Consider the following 21945-nt stretch of genomic DNA (forward strand, 5'->3'; position numbering starts at 1 on the left):
ATTTAGAAGCTGCACAACTCTTGCAGACGAAATAAATCTGGGTATCATCGGCATATAACATTAAGTCGAGTTTATGTTTAATAATAATTTCTTCGATTGGTGCAAGATATAAACTGAAAAGTGTAGGGCCTAGTACACTCCCATGAGGTACACCACACATGAGTTTAACATTTTGAGATGACGATCTGTCAATCACAACACGCTGATACCTATTTTCTAAATATGACCTAAACCATTCTAAAGGAACATCTTTCACTCCATACCGATTCTGTAATCTATTCAATAGAATACCGTGATCCATGGTGTCAAAAGCCGCAGTTAGATCTAATAAGACGAGCACTACTTCATCGTGATTATCAAGAGCTAACAAAATATCATTGTGTACTTTTAAAACTGCCGTTTCGGTGCTATGGAACTTCCTATAGGCAGACTGAAATGTTGAGAAGAGGTTATTATCAGATAAATACTGACTCAAATCATTCAATACATGCCGCTCTATAGCTTTACTGATAAAAGGTAGATTAGAGACAGGTCGATAGTTACATAAAACATTTGAATTAAGACCTGGCTTTTTCAACAATGGCCTGACTGTTGCTATTTTGAAAGAGTCAGGAACTGTGCCCTCAGTGAGGGACAAGTTAAAAATATCGACTAACTTTGGTAAAACTTCAGGTAAACATTGTTTTAGAAAAGTAGTGGGAATCGGATCAATTGAACATGACTTATTGGTCATTGAAGTGATAATGTCGTTGAGAGACTTTTCAGTAACCGTACTAAAACTATTGAAGGAATGACCAAGATCTATAAAAGGAAACCGAGGGAGTGGTACATCAATAAAAGAATCACATAGTTTGCCAATTTTCACAACAAAAAAAATCAGAAAATCGATTAGCCAGTTCTTTGGGATTGCTGTGCTCTGGCAGCGCGGAAATTACAGACTTCTTATCACTTGTCCATTCATCGACAAGGGGGAATAACTTTCTCTGATCGGTACAGTCTGCTATCCGACCGCGATGATAGGATCTTGAGGCTTCTTGCAACAAACTATGGTACTCAATCCGATTGGCATGATAAATCTGTTTATCGACCTCTAATTTAGATGAGATCCACTTCCGTTCGTGGCTACGTAAAACACGCCTAGCAGCCTGAAGATTGGGTCCATACCATGGAGCGCGAGGCTTATCGGTGAAAGTTTTAGTCTTTTCTGGCGCTAGATAGTCCAAAACTGACTTCATCTTAGCATCATAGTCATTCGCCAAAGAATTAAACGCATTGAATTAACGCATTGACCAGTCATAAGGTTAGGGAAGCGTTCGTCGAAAAGTTTCTAGTTTGGTCGCCCGTAGCGAAACCCGATTTAGGGATCGAATGAATAAAAAGACAAAAAGGTCCGAGAGACACCGATGTCCCCGATACCCACGATATCTGGTATTGACATACGATAAATAGCGTACAATGTGACAATTTTTGAGGATTCTGAACACGAGAATACCGATGACCTACTTTTGTAAGGAGAATCAAAGAAGACCGTTGACTCGAACAAAGTCGTGTGAACGCGTCTTTTTAGAACTAAGATAATCGACGAAGAGCAAATCGCGGGCCAAAAGAACTCGCGCTTTATTGCAGGAAAACTTGCGGGAACGTCTTTAGAACTTACGAATGGGCGGCGTGTCGACGAAAGAATCAAAAAACCGATGTCAGTCGGTAAACCTTACTGTAAAACTTCGTTCATAGGATTCCTGTGGACACAAATATCGTACTAAACGCGCTCCGTGTTATCCAAAGCTGTGTTAATATAGGTAGCTGGAACATGCTGAAAATGATAATGATAATCAAATTAAACGGATTTCGTCACCACAATTTCAGTGTGGTCCCAACATCTATTCAAATTGTTGTCCCAAAGTCGGATCATTTATTAACCATGTAAAAAATTACACTATTCTTTCAGATGTTAAAAACAGGCTTCACCATAACCAGGATATTATGTTGAAATACATATAGTAAATAGATAAACACGAAAGTTTCATTTCCATTCAGTGACGTTTTTCTATGGCCATATCGGATTTTTTACTTAAAAAGTGAAAAATCCGACTTCCCCGTAGTCGGACTTTACATCAACATCTATCCGAGAAATAAAAATGGACAAAAATTATCTTCAACCTTCAACCTTGTAATGTCTCGATGGATTAAATTAGGCAGCCAACGAAGTCAGTCACTTGCCGGTTCAGATTGGTCAGATTGTTTGAATGAACCGGAACCGGACTTCCCAATTGTGTACTTCGATTCATACAATAACTTCTGTAATTTTGACTGCCGATCACACAACTATATCTGTACTTCAATTTTCGATTTCAAAATCAAACCCCCAGTTTCGCTCCCGCAGGGTGTGGTGGATTTGTAAGGGACATAAAAGCAAAAAATCTGACGAAATCTACCAATTAAATAAATGACAGGGTCAATCCCTATTTTAAGATAAAAAGAACAACATAACACAAATTTAGAAAAAATTAAATATATATTCTTTTTATGCCACTTTTGTTTTTATTGATATTAATTGAACACTATATAAACTCAGACTTACGCCTAGGCAGTAAAATAATGATGATTCCCATACGAAGGGCTAGAAATTTCATAATCTCTACAACGTACGTGAATACAAAAATCCGAATTATCCATTCAAAATAGGGGAAACGTAGGCCTACAATTGATAGGTATGGTTACTTATCATTCAGTGTGATTACCACAAGGTCTGATTCTAAACTGAAGAAATATATTTTTCTTGGCTATCATAATTATCGTCTCTCCTTCTCTACGAAATCCACCTCTTGCTCTGATCACCAAACATGCTGACCAACGGATGCCATTTAAACAGTAAAATTAAGTGATGGACTGCTTTGGTGATCTAAACACTGGTTGGTACACATTGTAGATTGTTCGGTTCAGAACCACTCGAAAATTCGGTTCAGACCTATTATCCTAGACACTTTTTCGTAAAAGGGTTGTTTAAATTGTAGTTTTCGCTCGATTGTGATTAAAATTGAAATCCCTTACTGCTCTAAAACGAACTTATTCGTGGATTTTCTGATTAACGTCCAACAAATTCCGCTTGTTGTAGTGGTTGAATGACTACTAAGCGTCCTGTAAAGCTTAATTCCAAAACGTAGATAGAATTAAATGAAAAAAAATGTGAAACTGATTTCGACTGCGTTCTGGGGCACATCGATGAAAATGTTATTTTCCACTTTCAACATTGGTTAGTCTGATTTGAATTATACCGTTGATGCAATTGTATTTTCCGGAGTGGGTGGTGGACTCTTTGGAGTAGACTGCGTTGTGTATCTTCGAAAAACTGTATAGGCCACACAATTGAAAGGACCTCCGAGATTCGTGAAAAAGACCGTCGCCATAATCATTAATGGAGTCGGTATAGAAACCAAGGCCCATATCGAGTTAACGACGAAAGCGGTGTACTGCAGAACGTAAGCCGACACGAAAACTGTCATCGAATAAGCGGAATGGTAAAGTTTACGTTTTTTATGCACCATGTCGGCGGTGTTGTACATGCCCAAACGATTTGTAACTTGTTTTATGCGTATCCACGTGATAAGATATAAGATACAGTTTCCGAAAAATACCAGGATCATGATGATTGAATGCACCGAATTTAGAGCTTTCCACTTGGGATCCATACGGATGAAGCACCTGGAAAATAGAAGGCATCGGTGTATAGAGCCAAAATCCTTACCTTTATACAATGAAAAAGTAATTACTGAATTTTAGTTGATTTGACATACCATGATCCGCTTGGTCCATAATAAGGCACCGAAACACCTATTATTCCCATGATGAAAGGTAAACCCATAGGCACCAACCACAAACGCCAGTCATACACGCCGAAACTCAACTTTTTATCCATGACAACCATAAGAAAAGTATTCAACGCAATCGTCATCGTCATTAGAGGAGTTCCGACAACAAATTGCTGCAGAAAGAACGCGAATACCAAGCATAGTGTCTTTGGAGGATAGGCCCGCGCTGCGAAAATGTATATATGATCCGATAAGTGGCTTATGTTGAAGAGCAAGTCACAAAATTGTAGATATATAACAAACCGTTCGACTCGTTGTTTTTTACGTAAATTACAAGCAGGCTGCTCGGTGAAAAGAACGGCAATCACCGTCGTGCTAACTATAATGCTGATACTGAGACACGATACAGCGATCGTATGAATTGTGACAAATACCGGCCCGGGGTGACCAATAAGCACATCCGTTGAATTATCCATCGTTATTTCGACTTAATCGACAATACATTTTATAAGGTTATATACGAAGGATGTCCCGATGACGCAGATTCATTTCAGAAAAATGGTAAAACGGCCAAAAACCGAGCTGACTCACAAGAAGATCCGGTTCCGAGCATCAGCCAATTGAATAATCGATTATCAAATTTACGTATATGCGGATATAATTCAGAAAAAAAACAGGAATTGCAATAAAAGCTATATGCAAGAACCCGCATTATATGTACCGGTAATGCACGTACCAGACAGAGGAACAATAGTTAGATTGCCTCTCTGCATGTTAACATCAAATCCAATTATATATTTGGAATGAATAAACTTCGGTTAGATCCGGCTCTGCTCTATACTATATAATTTCAAAGGTCAAAATGCCCTCTAAATCCGATTCCGAGTTACATATGCTATTCGTGCTAAAAGCCGGGAGATTAAGCTGATGTTAGGAACCAAACTGTAGATCCGTTGCTTCATTGGACTTTCGCACCTCCTCGTATTAAATTGAATTGATGAATTCACAGCATCAAAAGTTTGCGGTGGTTACTCTATTGATCTTTGTAGTTTATTCAAATTTTCTGCCTGCAAAATTACTCGCTTTGAACTAAAAGTTTGAACTGCTGAGCAAAATTTGCAAGAATTTGTTCATAGATAGTTTAATGGTCCAGCAATTTGATTTTTAATTTTTTTTTTGTGAGAAAAATTGATTATTGAGAAATCCTGAAAAAGTGCAGGTTGAACGAAAAGCCTTGCATGGACACACTCTTGTAATAATTTCCCCTCTCATTTACTTGGTGATTTATTGACTTGATTCGTATGGCCGGGTTTGATTTTGAAATCAGAAATCGAAGTTTGATGCCTGGCCTCGGCCGAATTAACCTCAATTCCCGGTTCGTGTAATCAAATCCACCGCCGGCAAGTAACTGTTGGGGTGTAATTCATTGTTGCTAGCAATTTCATATAAAACTAATTAGAACGTATATTGTAGTGTATGAGGGTCTCTGAGCACCCGTTTAAGGTGCCTCGACATTACCGGTGTTCCAGATAACGAAGTGCCGGTCCATCACCGTGCTTCGGGCCTACCAAGAAGGTCGCGTTCTCGAAATAGCGGAGACAGGGAGGTCCAAGAAATCGCAGAAAAGGGGGTGTTTTCTTGGTTTTTTTCTAAGAACGGCTAAAATTTCAATGAGTCACTGAGGCCGTTCTCTATGCTTTGATTTGTGCACGTGTAATTTTCATTTCTATTCAAAACATCAAAAAAGATTTTCATTGTATGTCATTTTCTGATGGACTTTGAAAAGAAATTCATTGTACAGGAACCGAAATAAAGAGGCACCAGCAGCCCCGGTATCTTCACCTGGGGCCGAACTCGACTGAGTTCTTTGGGAACCGTGGCAAGTGACCATGCAGCAGTCCGTTCCAGGTTCCTAGCCCAAATATCAGCCAAAACCTAGAATTAGCTTAAACCTCTCAGCAGCAGCGTCCGCTCGATTACACAGTTAAATGTCATCATATATATTTTCATAAAATTCAATTTTTGGCCAAGAATAACAAACTTAAGTATTTAATCGCAGCAATGCCTCTGCCACCAGCATTACTGGCGCGACTACAAAAGCGAGGTATCGTAACTAAACGAACACAATCAGAAAAGAAAGGTAGGTATCTTCAACGAAGAGAAGATTCAATTCAATTCAATTTATTCATCATAAAATCTGGACGACATACAAAGATTGTCAATGAATTTCTTAAATTTAAAATCTCACCAGTTTTCAATAAATAAATATCCCAGAGAAACAAGTCTCATCTATTGATAAATGGACATTAGACTACTGTGTCTGTCACCCCTGCTCTCTGTCGACTCCGTGCGACGTTTTGGTCCGTAATTTTGTTAATAATCGGTTTATCTACCTTAATTACACGTCAATTTGTTCAGTGAGGAATTTGCATTCAGAAATAAACGAACACTTTTTACTAAAGTGGTTTTTGTTTTCATTTATGAGCACTAGTTTACTCGGCATACGCCTGCGTAAAGTCTGAATACCAGTCGTTGTTACCGGTTCCCTAATGTCTATTTCAACCTGACTTGAGAGCATTCCGGGTGGCCTAGCTCACTCAGTTTTGGTAGTACATACCTGTTAAAGGTCTTAGTAGGACCAGAAAGGACAGGCAGTCGACCTGAATCATCATTTTTTAATCCATTTGAAACTGTATTGAAGGATATCCAAAAAGTCTGCATTGAGAGGGGTTCCTGAGAGATAAGAGACTCCATGATTTGAAAGTTTAACAATATATCTCCATGCCTACCAACTGTTAGGTTTGTAGGCATGGAAACATATTGTTAAGCTTTCAAATCATGGAGTCACTTCTCTTCATTTAACCCCTTTCAGTGAAGACATTTTGGATATCCTTCAATACAGTTTCAAATCGATTAAAAAATGATGATTTAGGTCGACTGCTTGTCCTTTCTGGTCCTACTAAGACCTTTATCAGGTATGTACTACCAAAAATAAGCGAGCTAGGCCACCCGGAATGCTCTCAAGTCAGGTTGAAATAGACATTACGTCTGACGCTAAAGTATCATGTAGAGGTTAACTCCTGTTAATTGCAATGCAACAACTGATTTTAGTGTCAAATCAAACCTTTGTACTAAAATCAATAAATTAGTTACCTTGTTGACTTTGAAAACGCGTTTTATAACAATATTTTTGATGATTTAAATTGCGAACCGGAGAATTTATTGATTTGATTTGAATTGAATTGATTGTCACAATCGGGATTTCCAATACGAACTAAATTAATAAAATGTGAAAATTCAATATGTCTCTCTAAAATTACTGTAAATGTTATTTTTTGTTGATAAAATGCATAAATTTTGGTCAATTTTAACCTTAAGAATTTGAAACAAGAAGAATATCTGCATTGGCATCAAATGTCAGTCAAAGTTCAAGTCCGTATCCGTAATTTACACTCCCATCATGCACCACGAAAAGCCGCCATATTTGTTATGTTGCTTCACTTCAACTATTTTTTGAGCCGACAAGTCAAGGTTACCAACAAGTGCGCATGCGCCAAGGGGAAAGGCTGTCTGCTAACAGCTCCGATCAATTTCGGATTTTTGGACCGTAAAACTAGCTAACGGACTGTGTATTCACTACATATTATCAGATTCGGCCCAAGGAACCATCAGAAATTGCTGAAGCGCTGCGACAACGTAAATTGGTTGCATTTGCAGTAGTTTTAAGTCGGTTAGAGATGTTGATTTTGACACTTGGCAACACGTGTGTTTACACCGGAAGTAAACAAACCAGCGCTCACAGAAATCCATACGCAGAGGAAATAGGACAACTTCATTTTATTATTAACTGACAAGTTAGCCGTTTGAAACCAACTATGATGGCTTCGGGATTAAACGAAGGGAATAAGTATTCAATACGTAATAATGAAGCTAACGAAACGAACAGTATTAGGCAACTGGTGCGAAACCTGCGTCAGAACGATGTATGAAGATATTGACCTGAAAAATTTGATGTTCTTCATCTGCAAGCCATGCAAGGAGGATCTTCCTAACCTAAGCAGAACAAGAAATGAGTTTAGTCCTGAAATTACCGGTACTCATAGTTTCTCACCGGAGGACTTAGCTTGCATGAAAGATATTTTCAAAGCTGGAATCAAAGAGGTTGCCGATCAAAAAGTAGACAAGGACGACTTCAAGCAACTTCTAACTGAATTAAGTAAGCTCAACACAAAGGTTGAAACGATGAGCACAAACCTTGAAAAGTCTGAGACCAAGAGGATACAGGAAATTGAAGAGAAAGTAACACAAAATATAGAAAGCGATATTCGTGATATAACCGATAGTATCCTGGAGTCAAGACAGAGACGTACCCACCTGATCCTGTACAACGTCCCCGAATGCAATGACCCGGACTGGAAAGTTAGATTAAAAACAGATAGTGATGCTGTCGAACGATTTCTCACTATTACTCTGGGAGCATCAGTCGAAAAACCAAAGCACCTGATGAGATTGGGATCCCAACGTACAGTCGGGTCAGACAGACCTCTTAGAGTAATATTGAATACGGAATGGGAAAAAGATTCATGCTTAGATCGCTATCTCAACAAACTTCGATACAATAGGGATACTTTAGGAAATATCAGAATGAGCGAAAATAAATCAAAACTTGAAATGAAAAAGTACAAGAAACTACGTGACGAACTCGAAAGAAGACAGCAAAATGGGGAGAAAAACTTGACAATCAGAAATTACCGAATAGTTGAACAACGAGCCAACAACAGTAGAGATAACAGCTTTCGATAAAAGGGATGTAGACCAACAGCCAATCAAAGTTTGCATCCCAGAAAACACCAGAAAAATTTACAAAAATCAGGACGATCAAAAAACGCATGAAACGAAAACTGAAAAAATTCATAAAATTCGAGATAATAAATTCCAAGTAATCGAACGGAACTCCAATCAAAACGCCAGTCGACAAATTCAACTGGAGAAATTAACTTGTTTAATGACTAATGCCGATCAATTGCCTAATAGACGAACTGGAGCTTATGGTAAATCAGTACTCGCCTCACATAATTGGGATCAGTGAACTGAAGGCTAAAAACCCGAGAAGTACTACACGAAACAAGCCACCACATATCAGGGGCTATGACTGTTTCAGCAATCTCGAGTCAGAGGCAGATAGCAGGGGAATATGCCTGTACATAAAAAGTGTGCTTTCCCCAGTACCCTTTCAGCTGAAGACAAAGTTCTCCGAAAATGTTTGGGCTTCGGTTAACCTAGAAAATGACAGAAAACTACATGTAGGATGTATATATAGGAGCCCAAACTCAAACGACGAAAATAACAATAAACTTCTGAAAATGCTAGATGAAATTTCACAACAAAATGCAGAAATGGTATTTTTCGGAGACTTCAACTATGGTGAAATTGAATGGGGAACACCTGAATGTAGCAAACCACCAGGACACCGTGCCTCAAAATACCTGAATGCTACTCAGGATGCTTTCCTAACTCAACATCAGCTCGAACCATCTCGTTTCCGCGAAAACAACCAACCTAGCAATTTGGATCTTATCTTCACGAACAGAGAAGGAAAGATATCCTCGATAGAACACACTTCTGGTCTTGGAAAGAGTGACCACAACATTATAACATTTGATTATAATTCATCAGTCTCCTACACAAGAAATATCCAGGATAAGGTGCAATACTCCAAAGGTGATTATGATAAACTACGACGATTAACTCAGCGAAACTGGGCTGATGAAATGAAAAATATGAGTGTCGAGGAAAGTTGGGAGCACTTCAAATCAATAATAAAAGAGGCAGGGGAAAAGTCTATTCCTACTTCAAAATATAGTGGCGAAAGCAAACCTAGGCCACTCTGGATGACCCCGGATACTTTGAAATCAGTGAAAGAAAAGAAGAAGTCATGGAGGAAATATTTAAAAACGAAATGTGACCAAGATTATGCTCAATATGTCACCGTCAGAAATAAAACCAGAAGAGATCTAAGGAAAGCTAAGAGGAACTTGGAAAAGAACATAGCAGAAACAGCCAAAACTAATCCAAAGGCTTTTTGGCAATATGCAAATAGTCAACTAACAAATAAGCAAGATATACCGCCTCTATACACATCCTTAGACCAAAACACCCTTACTGATTCCGATGACATAAAAGTGGAAGTTTTTGCCGACTATTTCGCATCCGTATTCGTTAACGAAGACTTGCAGAATATTCCTGTTTTACATGATGTGCCAGAGCGCCCAAAACTAGAAAATATAGAAATCAAAGAAGACAAAGTTTTAAAATTATTAGAGGAAATCAAGGTCAACAAATCTCCAGGTCCAGATCGACTCCACCCCAGAGTACTCTTTGAAGCTAGAGAAAACCTTTATGTACCTCTTACAGTCATTTTCAACAAGTCGTTACTAAGTGGTGAAATACCAAAAGACTGGAAACTCGGGTGTGTTACCCCGTTGTTCAAAAAGGGAGATAAACATAAAGCTGAAAATTACAGACCCGTAAGTTTAACTTCCCTCGCATCCAAGCTTATGGAGACGCTAATTAGAGACGCTGTGACGAAACATCTGGAAGAAAATAAATTGTTATCGAACGACCAACATGGATTCAGGTCGGGAAGGTCTACCACCACAAGTCTGTTAGATTCACTTGACGATTGGACTGAAGCACTGGGTAATGGATATGCAATCGATTGTATATACCTTGATTTTCAAAAAGCATTCGATACAGTGGCCCACCATAGATTAAACTTAAAGATAAAGCACATTGGTATAACAGGCATCATCGGTCGATGGATTGAAAATTTTCTTAAAGACAGAAAGCAATGCGTTCGGGTAAATAACAGATGTTCATCGTGGAGAGAGATCAAAAGTGGTGTATCGCAAGGTAGTGTATGGGGACCTACACTATTCACTATATACATAAACGACCTTCCAGGGGTAACAAGTGTCCCTACAAAGCTCTTTGCTGACGACACGAAGTTGTATAACATCATCAGATCAAGAAACGATTGTGAAAAACTGCAGGAAAGTGTTCTAAACGTAACAAATTGGTCGAACACATGGGACCTAAGTTTCCACCCAGAAAAGGCAAACAGGCTCAGAATTGGACCCGAAACGAATCCTTTCAACTACAGCTTGAGTGGTGTACCTATAAAAAGAAGTACCGCCGAAAAAGACCTCGGAGTGATTATAGATGATAAAATTAACTTTAAAACCCATATAACCGATTCTGCTAACAAAGCTAACAGAGTACTCTACACGGTAAAAAGAACGATGCACTTCCAAGACACTCGTGCTTTTCTGCTACTGTATAAATCACTAGTGCGTCCTATACTAGAATACGGAGTGTGTGTTTGGGCACCAAACTCTATCGCCGAGATTGACAAACTCGAAAGTATCCAGAGGAGAGCTACGAAGATGATTAGAAATATTAGACATCTTCCATATGAACAACGATTACAAGTACTAAATCTCCCCAGCCTATCTTATAGAAGACTGCGTGGAGATATGATCGAAACCTACAAGTATCTCCATAAAATAAATCGCGCAAGCTCCATCGTCCATCTAGACCCTAGACCAAGAGAAACACGAGGGCACTCTCTAAAACTGGAGAAACGTAGAAGCAAAAAATCTATACGAGCGAACTTCTTCAGCAATCGAATAGTGAATATCTGGAATTCTCTACCTGATGATGTTGTATCATGCGAATCACTAGACCTATTCAAGAAAAAACTCGACAAGCAATGGACAAATTACGAACTGAAATTTAATTATAAAGCAAAATGAACTGAAATTAGTCTATCCCCTTTTAGCAGCGCACTACGACGCAGATAACGGACTATGTACAGCTAACCAGTGCAAGATCGCAGAGCGGTCACTCACTTATATGCTGATACTGATACTGATACTGAAGTCAAAGGTTTTGAGCTACCATGATCATCAAAAGCTACTTAGGATAACAAATTTATGCACAAACAATAGTTAACTTCTATCTGATTACAGAACAGTCAGTTTGAGGTAAGTTGGTGGAGTTTCAAGGGGTGAAATAGACGCTCAAAGCCTCGTCCCTCAAAATGAGGGACGAAAATTAACCTTATGAGCCCTAGACCTGTAGACGTTGTTTGTAGAACGACAGCTAGGTACTAGACTAGCCTGCCTAATGCTGAAAAATCAGATGTTACAGTGACGTCACCACCTGCTCATTAGAGTATCAAAATACAGTAGGTGGCGCTACGTGACGGGCCATAAAAGCCGTTTTTCAGCATTACGCGAGCGTATGCTAGGTAAACTATCGCTGATAGATGAAAACACAAACAAATCAATGCCACTTCATGATTTATTTCTGAATGCAAATTCCTTACTGAACAAATTGATGCATAATATTTACAGATACACCGATTATTAACGAAATTACGGACCAAAACGTCGCACGGAGAGCAGGTGTGACAGACAGTAGGGATCAATATGCGTAGCTTTCGGTAGAGTTACCGCACATGTAAAATCATTTTTTTGTAGCACTCGAAGAAGTCGAAGAGGTTTTCGCAATAGATTACGATGAACCGGCTAACGCTACACAAACTGCGCAGCTCCCGCAACAAAGCAAGACGTCGTCGTTAGGATCTGGTAAAAATCCCCCGGCAGCCAAACTAGCAGAAGAGCCGACATTTACGCCCGACGGTACGCTGTTGTACGAAGTACGTGCGTGTCCGAATCGCACCAATCCGTACCACGAATGCGCTGATTATTGCATGAAAACGTATGGTTTGAAAGCGTTCAACGCGGATAAAGACATGACGCGCAAGAAAAATCGAATGTTATCGAAGTACCCGCTGCCTCCCGGTTGGGAAGAAGTCGCTGACCCAAACACGTATGTATATCTGGATAGTTATCTAAGATAACGATTTCAGGGGCCACTCGGGTTTCATGATAAACAAGCGGTGATGGTGTGTGTAGTTTGAGCATTCGCCTGTGGGATGCCAGGTTGTGGGTTCGAACCCGATGAAAAATTGGTGAAACAAGAATCGGTTTCGTAAGCAAATTGTGGAGCGGTATATTAGTGAATGTTGGGGGCCAAGATGTGGTTCCGAATGCTGCCCATTCCGTAGCGCCCATGGACAAAACGTTAAAATCCTTATTGCCTCTCTCCACCCAAGAATAAATGGGTACTTGGTATGTCAAAAGGTCACACTAAGGATCTAGTATGAGGAGCACATTTTTAAAACCTGTTCAAATATTCTCCCGAAAAGTATCAATTCAATGAAACCAGTCCTAGTTCGACATTGATTCTTCATTTGATTCATTTATAGATTTGTGCGCTTATTTTTTTATCTCACAGAAATCGATGTTACTATTGGAATACGGGGACAGATGAAGTATGCTGGCTTTCTCCGCTACATCCTAGAGCTATTGTATCTCTGCCTGCGGATAGATTGATAGGTAGGCTTTAATAAAAAACTATGCTTATTGAAGAAATATATTTTTCTTGATACTATCATAATTATCGTCTCTTTTTCTCTATGAAATCCTTACTGAAATTGAGTCGTAGCAGTATCCCTTGCTCTGAACACAAAACATTCCGACCTACGGATGCAATTTTAACAGTAAAATAAAGTGATGGACCGCTTTGGTGATCCTAACACTGGTTGGTCTATATTGTATATTGTTCAGTTCAGACCTACTCGAAGATTCGGTTCACACCCCTTATCCTAGACACTTTTTCGTAACTTGAGTAGTTAGTTAAATCTGAATTCAAAGATTAACATCACTGAAATAGAGTAAAATTCATTTTAAAATGCATATATAAGTCCCACAATCATGAAATGGAAAAACTAAAATTTTGTAACGTAATAGGATAAAAATTTTCGGTTTTCTACTAAAGACCATTTTCAAAGAAATGAATTCACCGAGTGGCCCCTGAATAGATTCATTTTATCTGGTTCAGTCAAAAAGAAAATCGTACATAGGGAATATTCATCTTAACAAGTTGACTCAGAATAATGATATGATGATAGGATTTATTAGATCAAACCCTGGATTTAACTATTCCCGATTTAGCTGGTGACTTACTAGTTGTTCCTTTCATGTCGATGTCATCTTTTCATCAAGTTGATCATGTAAAGAAGTCGGCGTTATTTTCCTAATTGTAGAATTAGCGCAATTCCAAGAAGAAGAACCTTTAGTGGACAACATGCCCGAAATTATGGAAACCGTAAGTAAAAATTAGAAAGTGGATATTTTGCCGGCGCGGCGTTATTTAAGTTAACATGATTTTGCCACCCCTATTAATAACAATACACTGATATGTCTTTCAAAAGCTCTTCCCTGTGGAATAGAGACATCTGAATATGTTTGGAGGAATATTGAGAACGAACAGCTGTTGACATTTCACCTCCGTTGAAAAAGCCCATTGATTCAGTACAAGCACTGTGTATTCTGTTGTGGGGTTGATAATCGATGAAAAATCATTATGGAGAATTTAGTATCAATTTTAGTGGAAACCGGCTAAAACACAGTTGGTGGTAAGCTCAGATGGGCTTCCACCAACATGTGCTTAGTGAATATCTGCAATATCTGATCCCAAAAGGTTATCTGCCAATCACCTTAAAGTTAAAACTGGTCTATGAAACTTGCCTGGAGTGGGGGGGGGGGGCTTCTAGAAAATTTGGAAATTCACCAGTAGTTGAAGAGAATATTATGACATTCACCGAGATATCGATCAGGTTGGTTTCCCTGGGTGTACTCCTCGTGCTTTGGTTTTGGCATCAGCTAGCAGGATTTTCATTTCATGGTACAGTGGAACCTCCTTACAACAAACTTCAATGGACCCAAATAGTAGTAGACCCGGAAAGTTTGTCGTTTCCAGTATGAAATTGTTGAAATTGTCCTGTTTGTAATAACCGACAAATCATTACATCTGAGGTGACTATTATTATGAGGTTCCGCTGTGATATCATTTCGATTGCAGTTGCCAAAAGCAAATGCTGTGCTATCAGACTTCGCAATCAATCTCCTGTTATGCGTTGATAACTCTTTTATCGAATATTCATTATTGTAGGATGATTTCGATGTGTTGGAAAGTAAAATTCGCAGCAGCAGCAGCAGTGGGACTAGCAGTAGTGGTGGTGGATATAAAAAACGAAAATATCGCGGCAATGACGACGATGAGTTGGATCCGATGGACCCTTCTTCTTATTCCGATGTACCGAGGTATATGATTATTATTTATAGGCCATGATCATGGTTCTGTACGGACTAAAAATTGTATTGGCTTTTTCAATGCAACGGATTGAACTCCTTAATGGTTTCACTTGTTTCTGGATTCCGTGTTCCCAAGATTAATTAATTGCACAAAAGACCCTAGTGACATCTATTGGATGTCTGGCAAACCAAATAACAGCGTGGATATGTCCGTAACACTCGAAGGTGTTTGTCCTCACCTGTCAGTATCACTGCCGCCAGCCCCCTGGCCTCACGACGCGTGTGGTTTCGTGACGTCATATGTCAACTTCCACTTCCTTGCTCGCTAAAATGTTCGCTGATTGGCCCATTTAACGGGAAATTCAACAGAAACCTCAAGTCGTTTATTTATACAAGTGCTATCATTGGCCCGACTGGATTCTGGTTTGCTAGTAACGACTCCCGAGTCAGGAGGTCAAGGGGTTTGGGGAACAGCTTTAGCGTAGTGGGTTCGAATCCTTGACGGTTGTCAATGTCAGGTGTTCGGTGTTGACATGAACATATACATACGTCCAAAACCTGCAGAGAATGGATGTAGAAATATGTCCAAAACCTTAAAGGAGCGAAGGCATGGGCTGATGATTGAAAAATGCATATCCAACATATGCAAAAGAACATATCCCTTATTGTTGGTAATACAAATATTAATACTCATGCATGTGTTACACTGTTGCAGGGGATCATGGTCATCCGGATTAGATGTTCGTGGTTCGGCTAAAACTGGCGTCGACGCGACAGCCTCTGGTCCACTATTTCAACAAAGACCGTATCCTAGTCCTGGCGACGTACTTCGCGCAAATCGAAAATTAGACGAACCTTCCAGATAGATGTTCTGAATATTATTTGTATTTCTTAGTCTCTTCGTGTATCATTTTGTACAGAATAAAAGTATCACAAAATATATACATGTCTTTAATTGTTTTGTCGTTTAGCGTCTTACCCCGACGATGATTTGAACTTGATGGAATCGCTAAGCACACTGTGACAATACAGTGAATTATGCTTTAGTCGGATATTTTGGGACTGGAGAGAAAAGGATTTTCAAGCTTTTTGATGATGAAAGTATGGCTGTCATAAAGAAATAAGCTCACTCCATCTCTGTAACATATATCAACTTGTATAACAGGTGCAGAAGTGTGGCGCCTACACCTATTTTAGCTTGTTACAAGTTTCTTCAATGACTATCTTGGCATCTTCACATCTCTGATGAAATGCAAGTGCTTATAGGAAATCAATTTGAAAATAGGACCTCACGTTTTCCAACTCAAGTGTTTATCTGACTTTTATGTTATCCAATTTGCGCATAGCTTACTGTTCAATCCTTACCATAGTAGGTCTGACACGAAATTTGTGCTGCTGAGTATCTGCAGCCAATCACTTCCAACAGGCAATTAATATTTCTTGAGTTGTGTGAAGCTTGAATGATAACGCCTTGTTGGCAGCAAATACAGTACATGTATGCCTCCATTAGTGACATTCACACTTCTTACTCTGTAACAAGGGGACTGAAAATATCTCGGAATTAACTGAATACTGAGATACGACTCGGGGGAAATTGAAGGTTTTACCAAATACATCCGCTCTGATCAGCACTGCGCAAGGAATTTTATGGAAAATTGATTAGATTTGTACATGTTTATCCGGTCTACTAGGGAAGTTTCAATTCCAAGAGATATCAGGTTCAAATAATTGTCTTTCAGGGCAGCTTTGTGGAACTAATGTGGTATTCAGTTCAATTCATTGCGTGGTATACTTATTTATTCTCTTCGAGCTGCTCAACCAGTCCAAGACAACTCATGTACTGCTTACTAGTACACAGCTAAGTCAGGGCTTATACCTTGTGCATGAAGTCTAGACCACTGTCCACACACCGACTATTTAAACCCTAAATGGTCTAATAGTTTGCATAAGATAATGAATTCTACCAATGGTCAAAAGTTCATTCGAACAACTTAGAAATGGTCAAAAGTTCAGATGAATGGACAAGTGTGTAGCAGTTTAACAATCCCATGTTTAATCACACTTGGGACATTATACTGTGTGCAGATGATGTTATACACCATGCATGGGAGAACCGCAGGCCAATTTCACAAATATCATTACAGAAAACTCTATTTACTTTAAATTCAACCATTTATTTTTACCAATGTCAGCCTGTAAATTGCATTAATACGCACACACACACACGCACTATTCGGTACATGTCTAGTTTTTTTTAACCTACTTATGGTCTAGTTTACTTAGGCTAGAGTGTTATTAACGATATTTTCAACGAACAAATAAATTCCATTCAATGTTAAAAAGAAGGGGTATTAATTTGACTAGCCTTAGCCTACGTTTATTTTTGAGGAAAAGTCCAACAACTACATATGCGAGAAAAAACGAAATCATCATGACTAATTACATCAATTTCAAATTTAGGCAATAAATATACAGGCGTATATACATTTACTATTCGGAGTGGAAAATACAGTTATATCTCAATTTTGAAGCTGTTCTAAAATGTTCGTTTTAATGGCCTGTCGTACGGCGAGTAAATTCTGTCCATATTATTAAAACTGAAGTTTATTTTGTTCTCGTAGATTACACGGGATGATTAAAAGTCATCAAACGATATATTCATATAAATAAATTCCTAAATAGTGTTGTTGTTACTGTTGCGCGGCGAGTTTCGCTTTCAAACTGGCTGGCATCTCCGGCGGCGGCGGTCGCGGCAATTTGAAGGCTACCTTTACCGAGTCGTAGATGAACCATTGTAGAGCCGTCAGTGTACCGATCATGATAATCCTGGGGAACAATCCCTTCCACATACCTTCAATCAAAAAATATATAGACGTCAGAAGCACTATATCAAGGACCTACGGTATCCATCTTCATACAGATGACATGGAAGACTTGTATTTAACTTGAATCCTAGAAGTCGTTATCCAGGGTCCCTACAGGATAGCCATTTGTGGATATAGGACTTTTCAAGTAGAAAATTTCATATTTCAAGGTTTCTGCATAACTTTTTTTTAATCTCAATTACTCTCTTAAATCAATACTATTTATTTTGGTAAACCATCCAATCGATGGTTTTATCCTTACTAAACTTAGTTTCTAATTCGGTAACCGTCTAATCAGGTAAAAAATCCTGGTTACAAATGTACTGATTTAGGCTTTGTAGTCTAATGACCCCAATGTACAACTTCTTAAGTATCTAATCGCCAATTTCACAAAATTGAAGGAGTTTCTGACATTTTGCTCAAGTTAAAGGAGTTTCAAGCACTTTCAAAAGCATTTTCTGTTTAGAAGGAGTTTTCAAGGAATCAAGGAGCGTAGGGACCCGGTTGTCGACTAACTAGATCACATATCTTAGAACCATGACATTGAGAATATCGATTGGATTACCACTGATCGTCTCATTCAAACACAATTAATTGGTCCTAATATGAATTTGAGTTATAGTCCTATGTGTCTAATTTTCTGTTTTAGAATGTCCATGCCACAGACCAGAGTTAACAATACCGAGATAAACTGTTAACTACAACGGGCCAGTAACAGAGGTATATTTCTCTAACACATTAATGACTCAAGCACCTTCGATGGTATAACCTGTAAAGTTATCGGATACTTTCATTCATCGAACAAGTCAATGAATGTCCATAATCCCAAAGGTGGATCTAAGGAACGTGTTGAATCTTTCTCGCATAAAATACACACCAGGACGACTGATTCAAGTCAGTTTATACAGATAATATAACAACGATTTCTATGTTCAGTAAAACATGTCCATGCTACAGACCAGAGTTAACAGTACAAGATAAACCATTAACTACACTTGGTCTGTAACAGAGGTATATTTCTCTAACACATTAATGACTCAAGCACCTTCGATGGTATAACCTGAAAAGTTATCGGACACGTTCATTCATCAAACAAGTCAACGAATGTCCATAGCCCCAAAGGTGGATCTAAGGAATGTGTGGTTTTTGTTTCCCAGCCTTTTCCATCAGATAATTGAAATTGAGAGGCCGTCCACTGTCGATGGTACAACTCAACCTCGCAGAATGATCTATCAAACACTACATTCTTACCAGGGCAATTGGCGCAATTACCCAAAAGGGTTGAAAATGATAAATATACGAAGAGAACTCACCCGCAAGTCCTAATTTTTTGGCTACATCGACCATCCTGGCAGTTTTGTCTTGATTCAGTTTCGATACGATAGTATCAGCAGGATGAGATACGATGGCGCAGAATACACCAGCTGAAGAATGCAAATGAAACCATTTTGCAATTTAAATCACAAATGAACGCGAAACATACACAATACTACTATCTGTGGGTATCAATCTGCTGCACTTCAGAGGATGATATTTTCAATGATCACCCAGAGATACTCTTTAAAATTGAGCGTTAACGTACTAAACATGTACTACAAATACCAGACAATTTATCGGAGAATTTTGAAAGAATTCACACAAGAATTTAAGCCATTTTCTGACAGGGAGAATCTGAGCTGACACGTTTAACTATCTAGACTATATAATATAATTTTCTGGTTTTTTTTTCGCATATGAAGATTTTTGACAGTGAAAACTGACACTGAATTTCGCAGGGAATGGTCGACGCTTTTCGTAGTTTTGACCATTGAGAGAATCATCGAGCTTACCGATATAACCAGCGACGAATGTGACGACCAACTGTTCTGGTTTCGTGCACTCGGCTCGTGGTTTTGGCACGACGTATTTGTACAAAGCCTCCACCGTACGTTCGAAGCAGGCAAATTTCATCATCGTGTACGGAATCTGACGGCCCCAGAGTGGAACGATACCCTTATAGAATCTACAAAACAAAGGACAAAAATTTTTACTTAATCACACGAAATAGCCTTTCTTCTAACTTATAAATCAAAAATGCATATCCCGCTTTTTTTTCAGCATTTTTGGAATTGGATTGGACAATATTATAAAGAATGAAAGTGAACTCCACCCGAAATCACACGTCTCATCACGAAAATCTATTTTCCTTTCAAACAGTGCGCATTGTATTCTTTGCAACAAGAAGCTAAGCCCTTTATTAAATTTCACTCATGGGAATCTCTGAATACCACTGGCTATGGGCATGCATTAAATAGAGGGGTCCAGGCACACCATAACATAAATATTCAACCACCCCCGATGAGCAAATTCAGAAACCAATATGACATCTCCAAAAACAGAACAAAATCACTTACCCGAAAACACCTTCTTCCGCTTTCAACTTGGGGAAACCTTCGCGTAACGTGTTGGCCCAACCGGGCTGCGTCTGGATACGTACTTTACAGGCTTCCATCGGACACAACATTATATCAGCGAAGAACTCGGCAGAAGCACTGGCGGCCAAGTACACTGACGTACGGTACAAAAAGGAATTTTCCTGAAAGACCACGGAACAGGTAAATCAGTGAGTTGGATATTCTTTGGCGCTTAGTGGGTTGAGATAGAAACAAGAAAACCTAACACATGGAACATAATGGTGAATATGCCTGAAGGGGTGTGGTTCCCGGGCGCAGGTCGTTTATCATATTGTGAATGCTACATTCACCAAACTATCCTCACCTCTCCTAACATTCCGTTGTAGACATTCTTGAAGACTTCATAGAAGCCAAATTTACCCAGACCCTGCATAGAGTAACCGATGAACGTCGGGGCCCATCCTTTCGCGAGACCTCTGGCGCCATCTTCTTTCAGCGTTATTTTGAAGCCGGTGAAGATGCCCTTGTACTTGTCGGGATTGACCTGGATTCGGCATTTCACCAGATCGAGCGGGACGACGGCCGTATGAGTGATACCACAACTCAGGATACCTCCGAACCCGCAAAGAGCGTAGTATTTCGCTGAACCGAACTCACAGCTTGTCTCCTCTGCAACAAATAAACTGAAGTTCTAAGTTAGGCCTATCTCGGTCCGAACGTCATATAGTAAAATGGAAAATCTTAACAGCCTAAAACCGTAAATTTTGACATGAAACATTAATCTAGGTCTACGCCCCTTTACAATTTAGGCCTATCCATCATTAATATCAACAAAATAGTGCCTCAACGTACGTTTTTTCATTCATCTCTTTGTTATAAAAATTTTCACTCAAGAGCGGTTTCTTTGACTTAAAAGATATACCGTACACTGGTTGGTGGCATTCATCTGTGCCCAATGAAATCACAATATGCTCGACTTACCAACATTTGCGGCTTTAATGATTCGGTTTTCGTTGATCAATGCCCCTTCAGTTTCTTGGGTAGTTTGTGCTGGTCGAAATGGACTGGCGAAAGGGCTATTTCTAGCCGAATCAAACAGAGATCGAAACATGATATAATCAGCCTATAAAAACGAAATTAAAGTCACGATCAGTTACTCGATCGATCGCCGCAACATTTGTGCGGCTGGAATTGGTATGACCTAGGAAAATCGGGATAATTTGAGCAGTTAAATGTCAGAAACGTTACCTGTAAGCGTGTGTGCCGGCGAGAGAGGTTACCAGTGACAAATCAGCTGATTGGCTAGATACCGTTTTACGTCATAGTCACGAACGCGCATGCGCTTTTTTCGTTTGCGGGTTCGAACCCCACAATTCGCCACCAAAAAATCTGTTCAAAACTGCATAGTGATAATTCATAAGGGTATCTTTTAACAAATATCAATTACATTAAAAACATCCAATTAGGTCTACCAGGGAAAGTGAAGTTTAGTAAGTTCCTGCGAGTGCCATCACGACACATGTCAGTAATTATCTGAATCCGATGATGAACGTTTTACGCTTGCCAGTTTACTTAATTATTATATTTCTGCCAGTCAAAATTCAGTTACGGGCGACAAAAGATCCTCAACAAATAGTACTTTACTTTCGATTTA

General features: G+C 39.1%; 3 protein-coding genes and 2 non-coding genes across 5 annotated transcripts; 1 reads left to right on the forward strand and 4 right to left on the reverse strand.

Annotated features, from left to right (window-relative positions):
• Positions 1-2492: 2492 nt before the first annotated feature.
• On the reverse strand, positions 2493-4365 carry LOC141901484 (uncharacterized). The gene is made up of 2 exons (XM_074788752.1): positions 3795-4365; positions 2493-3702 (listed from the first exon to the last, which is right to left on the reverse strand). Exons 1-2 carry the CDS (start codon positions 4283-4285, stop codon positions 3270-3272), a joined length of 924 nt encoding a protein of 307 aa, XP_074644853.1. The 5' UTR covers positions 4286-4365; the 3' UTR covers positions 2493-3269.
• Positions 4366-5772: 1407 nt separating this feature from the next.
• Positions 5773-15967, forward strand: LOC141901883 (polyglutamine-binding protein 1-like). Its single transcript, XM_074789430.1, has 6 exons — positions 5773-5949; positions 12353-12704; positions 13173-13273; positions 13984-14045; positions 14892-15043; positions 15750-15967. The coding sequence occupies exons 1-6, from the start codon at positions 5871-5873 to the stop codon at positions 15898-15900; spliced, it is 897 nt and encodes a 298-aa protein (XP_074645531.1). The 5' UTR covers positions 5773-5870; the 3' UTR covers positions 15901-15967.
• A 1220-nt stretch (positions 15968-17187) lies between these two features.
• LOC141902006 (phosphate carrier protein, mitochondrial-like) lies at positions 17188-21597 on the reverse strand. Its single transcript, XM_074789631.1, has 7 exons — positions 21540-21597; positions 21273-21414; positions 20656-20960; positions 20292-20473; positions 19728-19900; positions 19212-19322; positions 17188-17885 (listed from the first exon to the last, which is right to left on the reverse strand). Exons 2-7 carry the CDS (start codon positions 21400-21402, stop codon positions 17725-17727), a joined length of 1062 nt encoding a protein of 353 aa, XP_074645732.1. The 5' UTR covers positions 21403-21414; positions 21540-21597; the 3' UTR covers positions 17188-17724.
• Positions 18548-18749, reverse strand: LOC141902951 (small nucleolar RNA SNORA53). Its single transcript, XR_012618992.1, has one exon. It is a non-coding gene; the product is annotated as a small nucleolar RNA SNORA53 (small nucleolar RNA).
• Positions 18840-19040, reverse strand: LOC141902950 (small nucleolar RNA SNORA53). Its single transcript, XR_012618991.1, has one exon. It is a non-coding gene; the product is annotated as a small nucleolar RNA SNORA53 (small nucleolar RNA).
• Positions 21598-21945: the final 348 nt, after the last annotated feature.

The sequence above is a fragment of the Tubulanus polymorphus genome, chromosome 3 (genome assembly GCF_964204645.1).
Source record: "Tubulanus polymorphus chromosome 3, tnTubPoly1.2, whole genome shotgun sequence".
In the NCBI taxonomy this organism is placed as follows: Eukaryota; Metazoa; Nemertea; class Palaeonemertea; order Tubulaniformes; family Tubulanidae; genus Tubulanus; species Tubulanus polymorphus.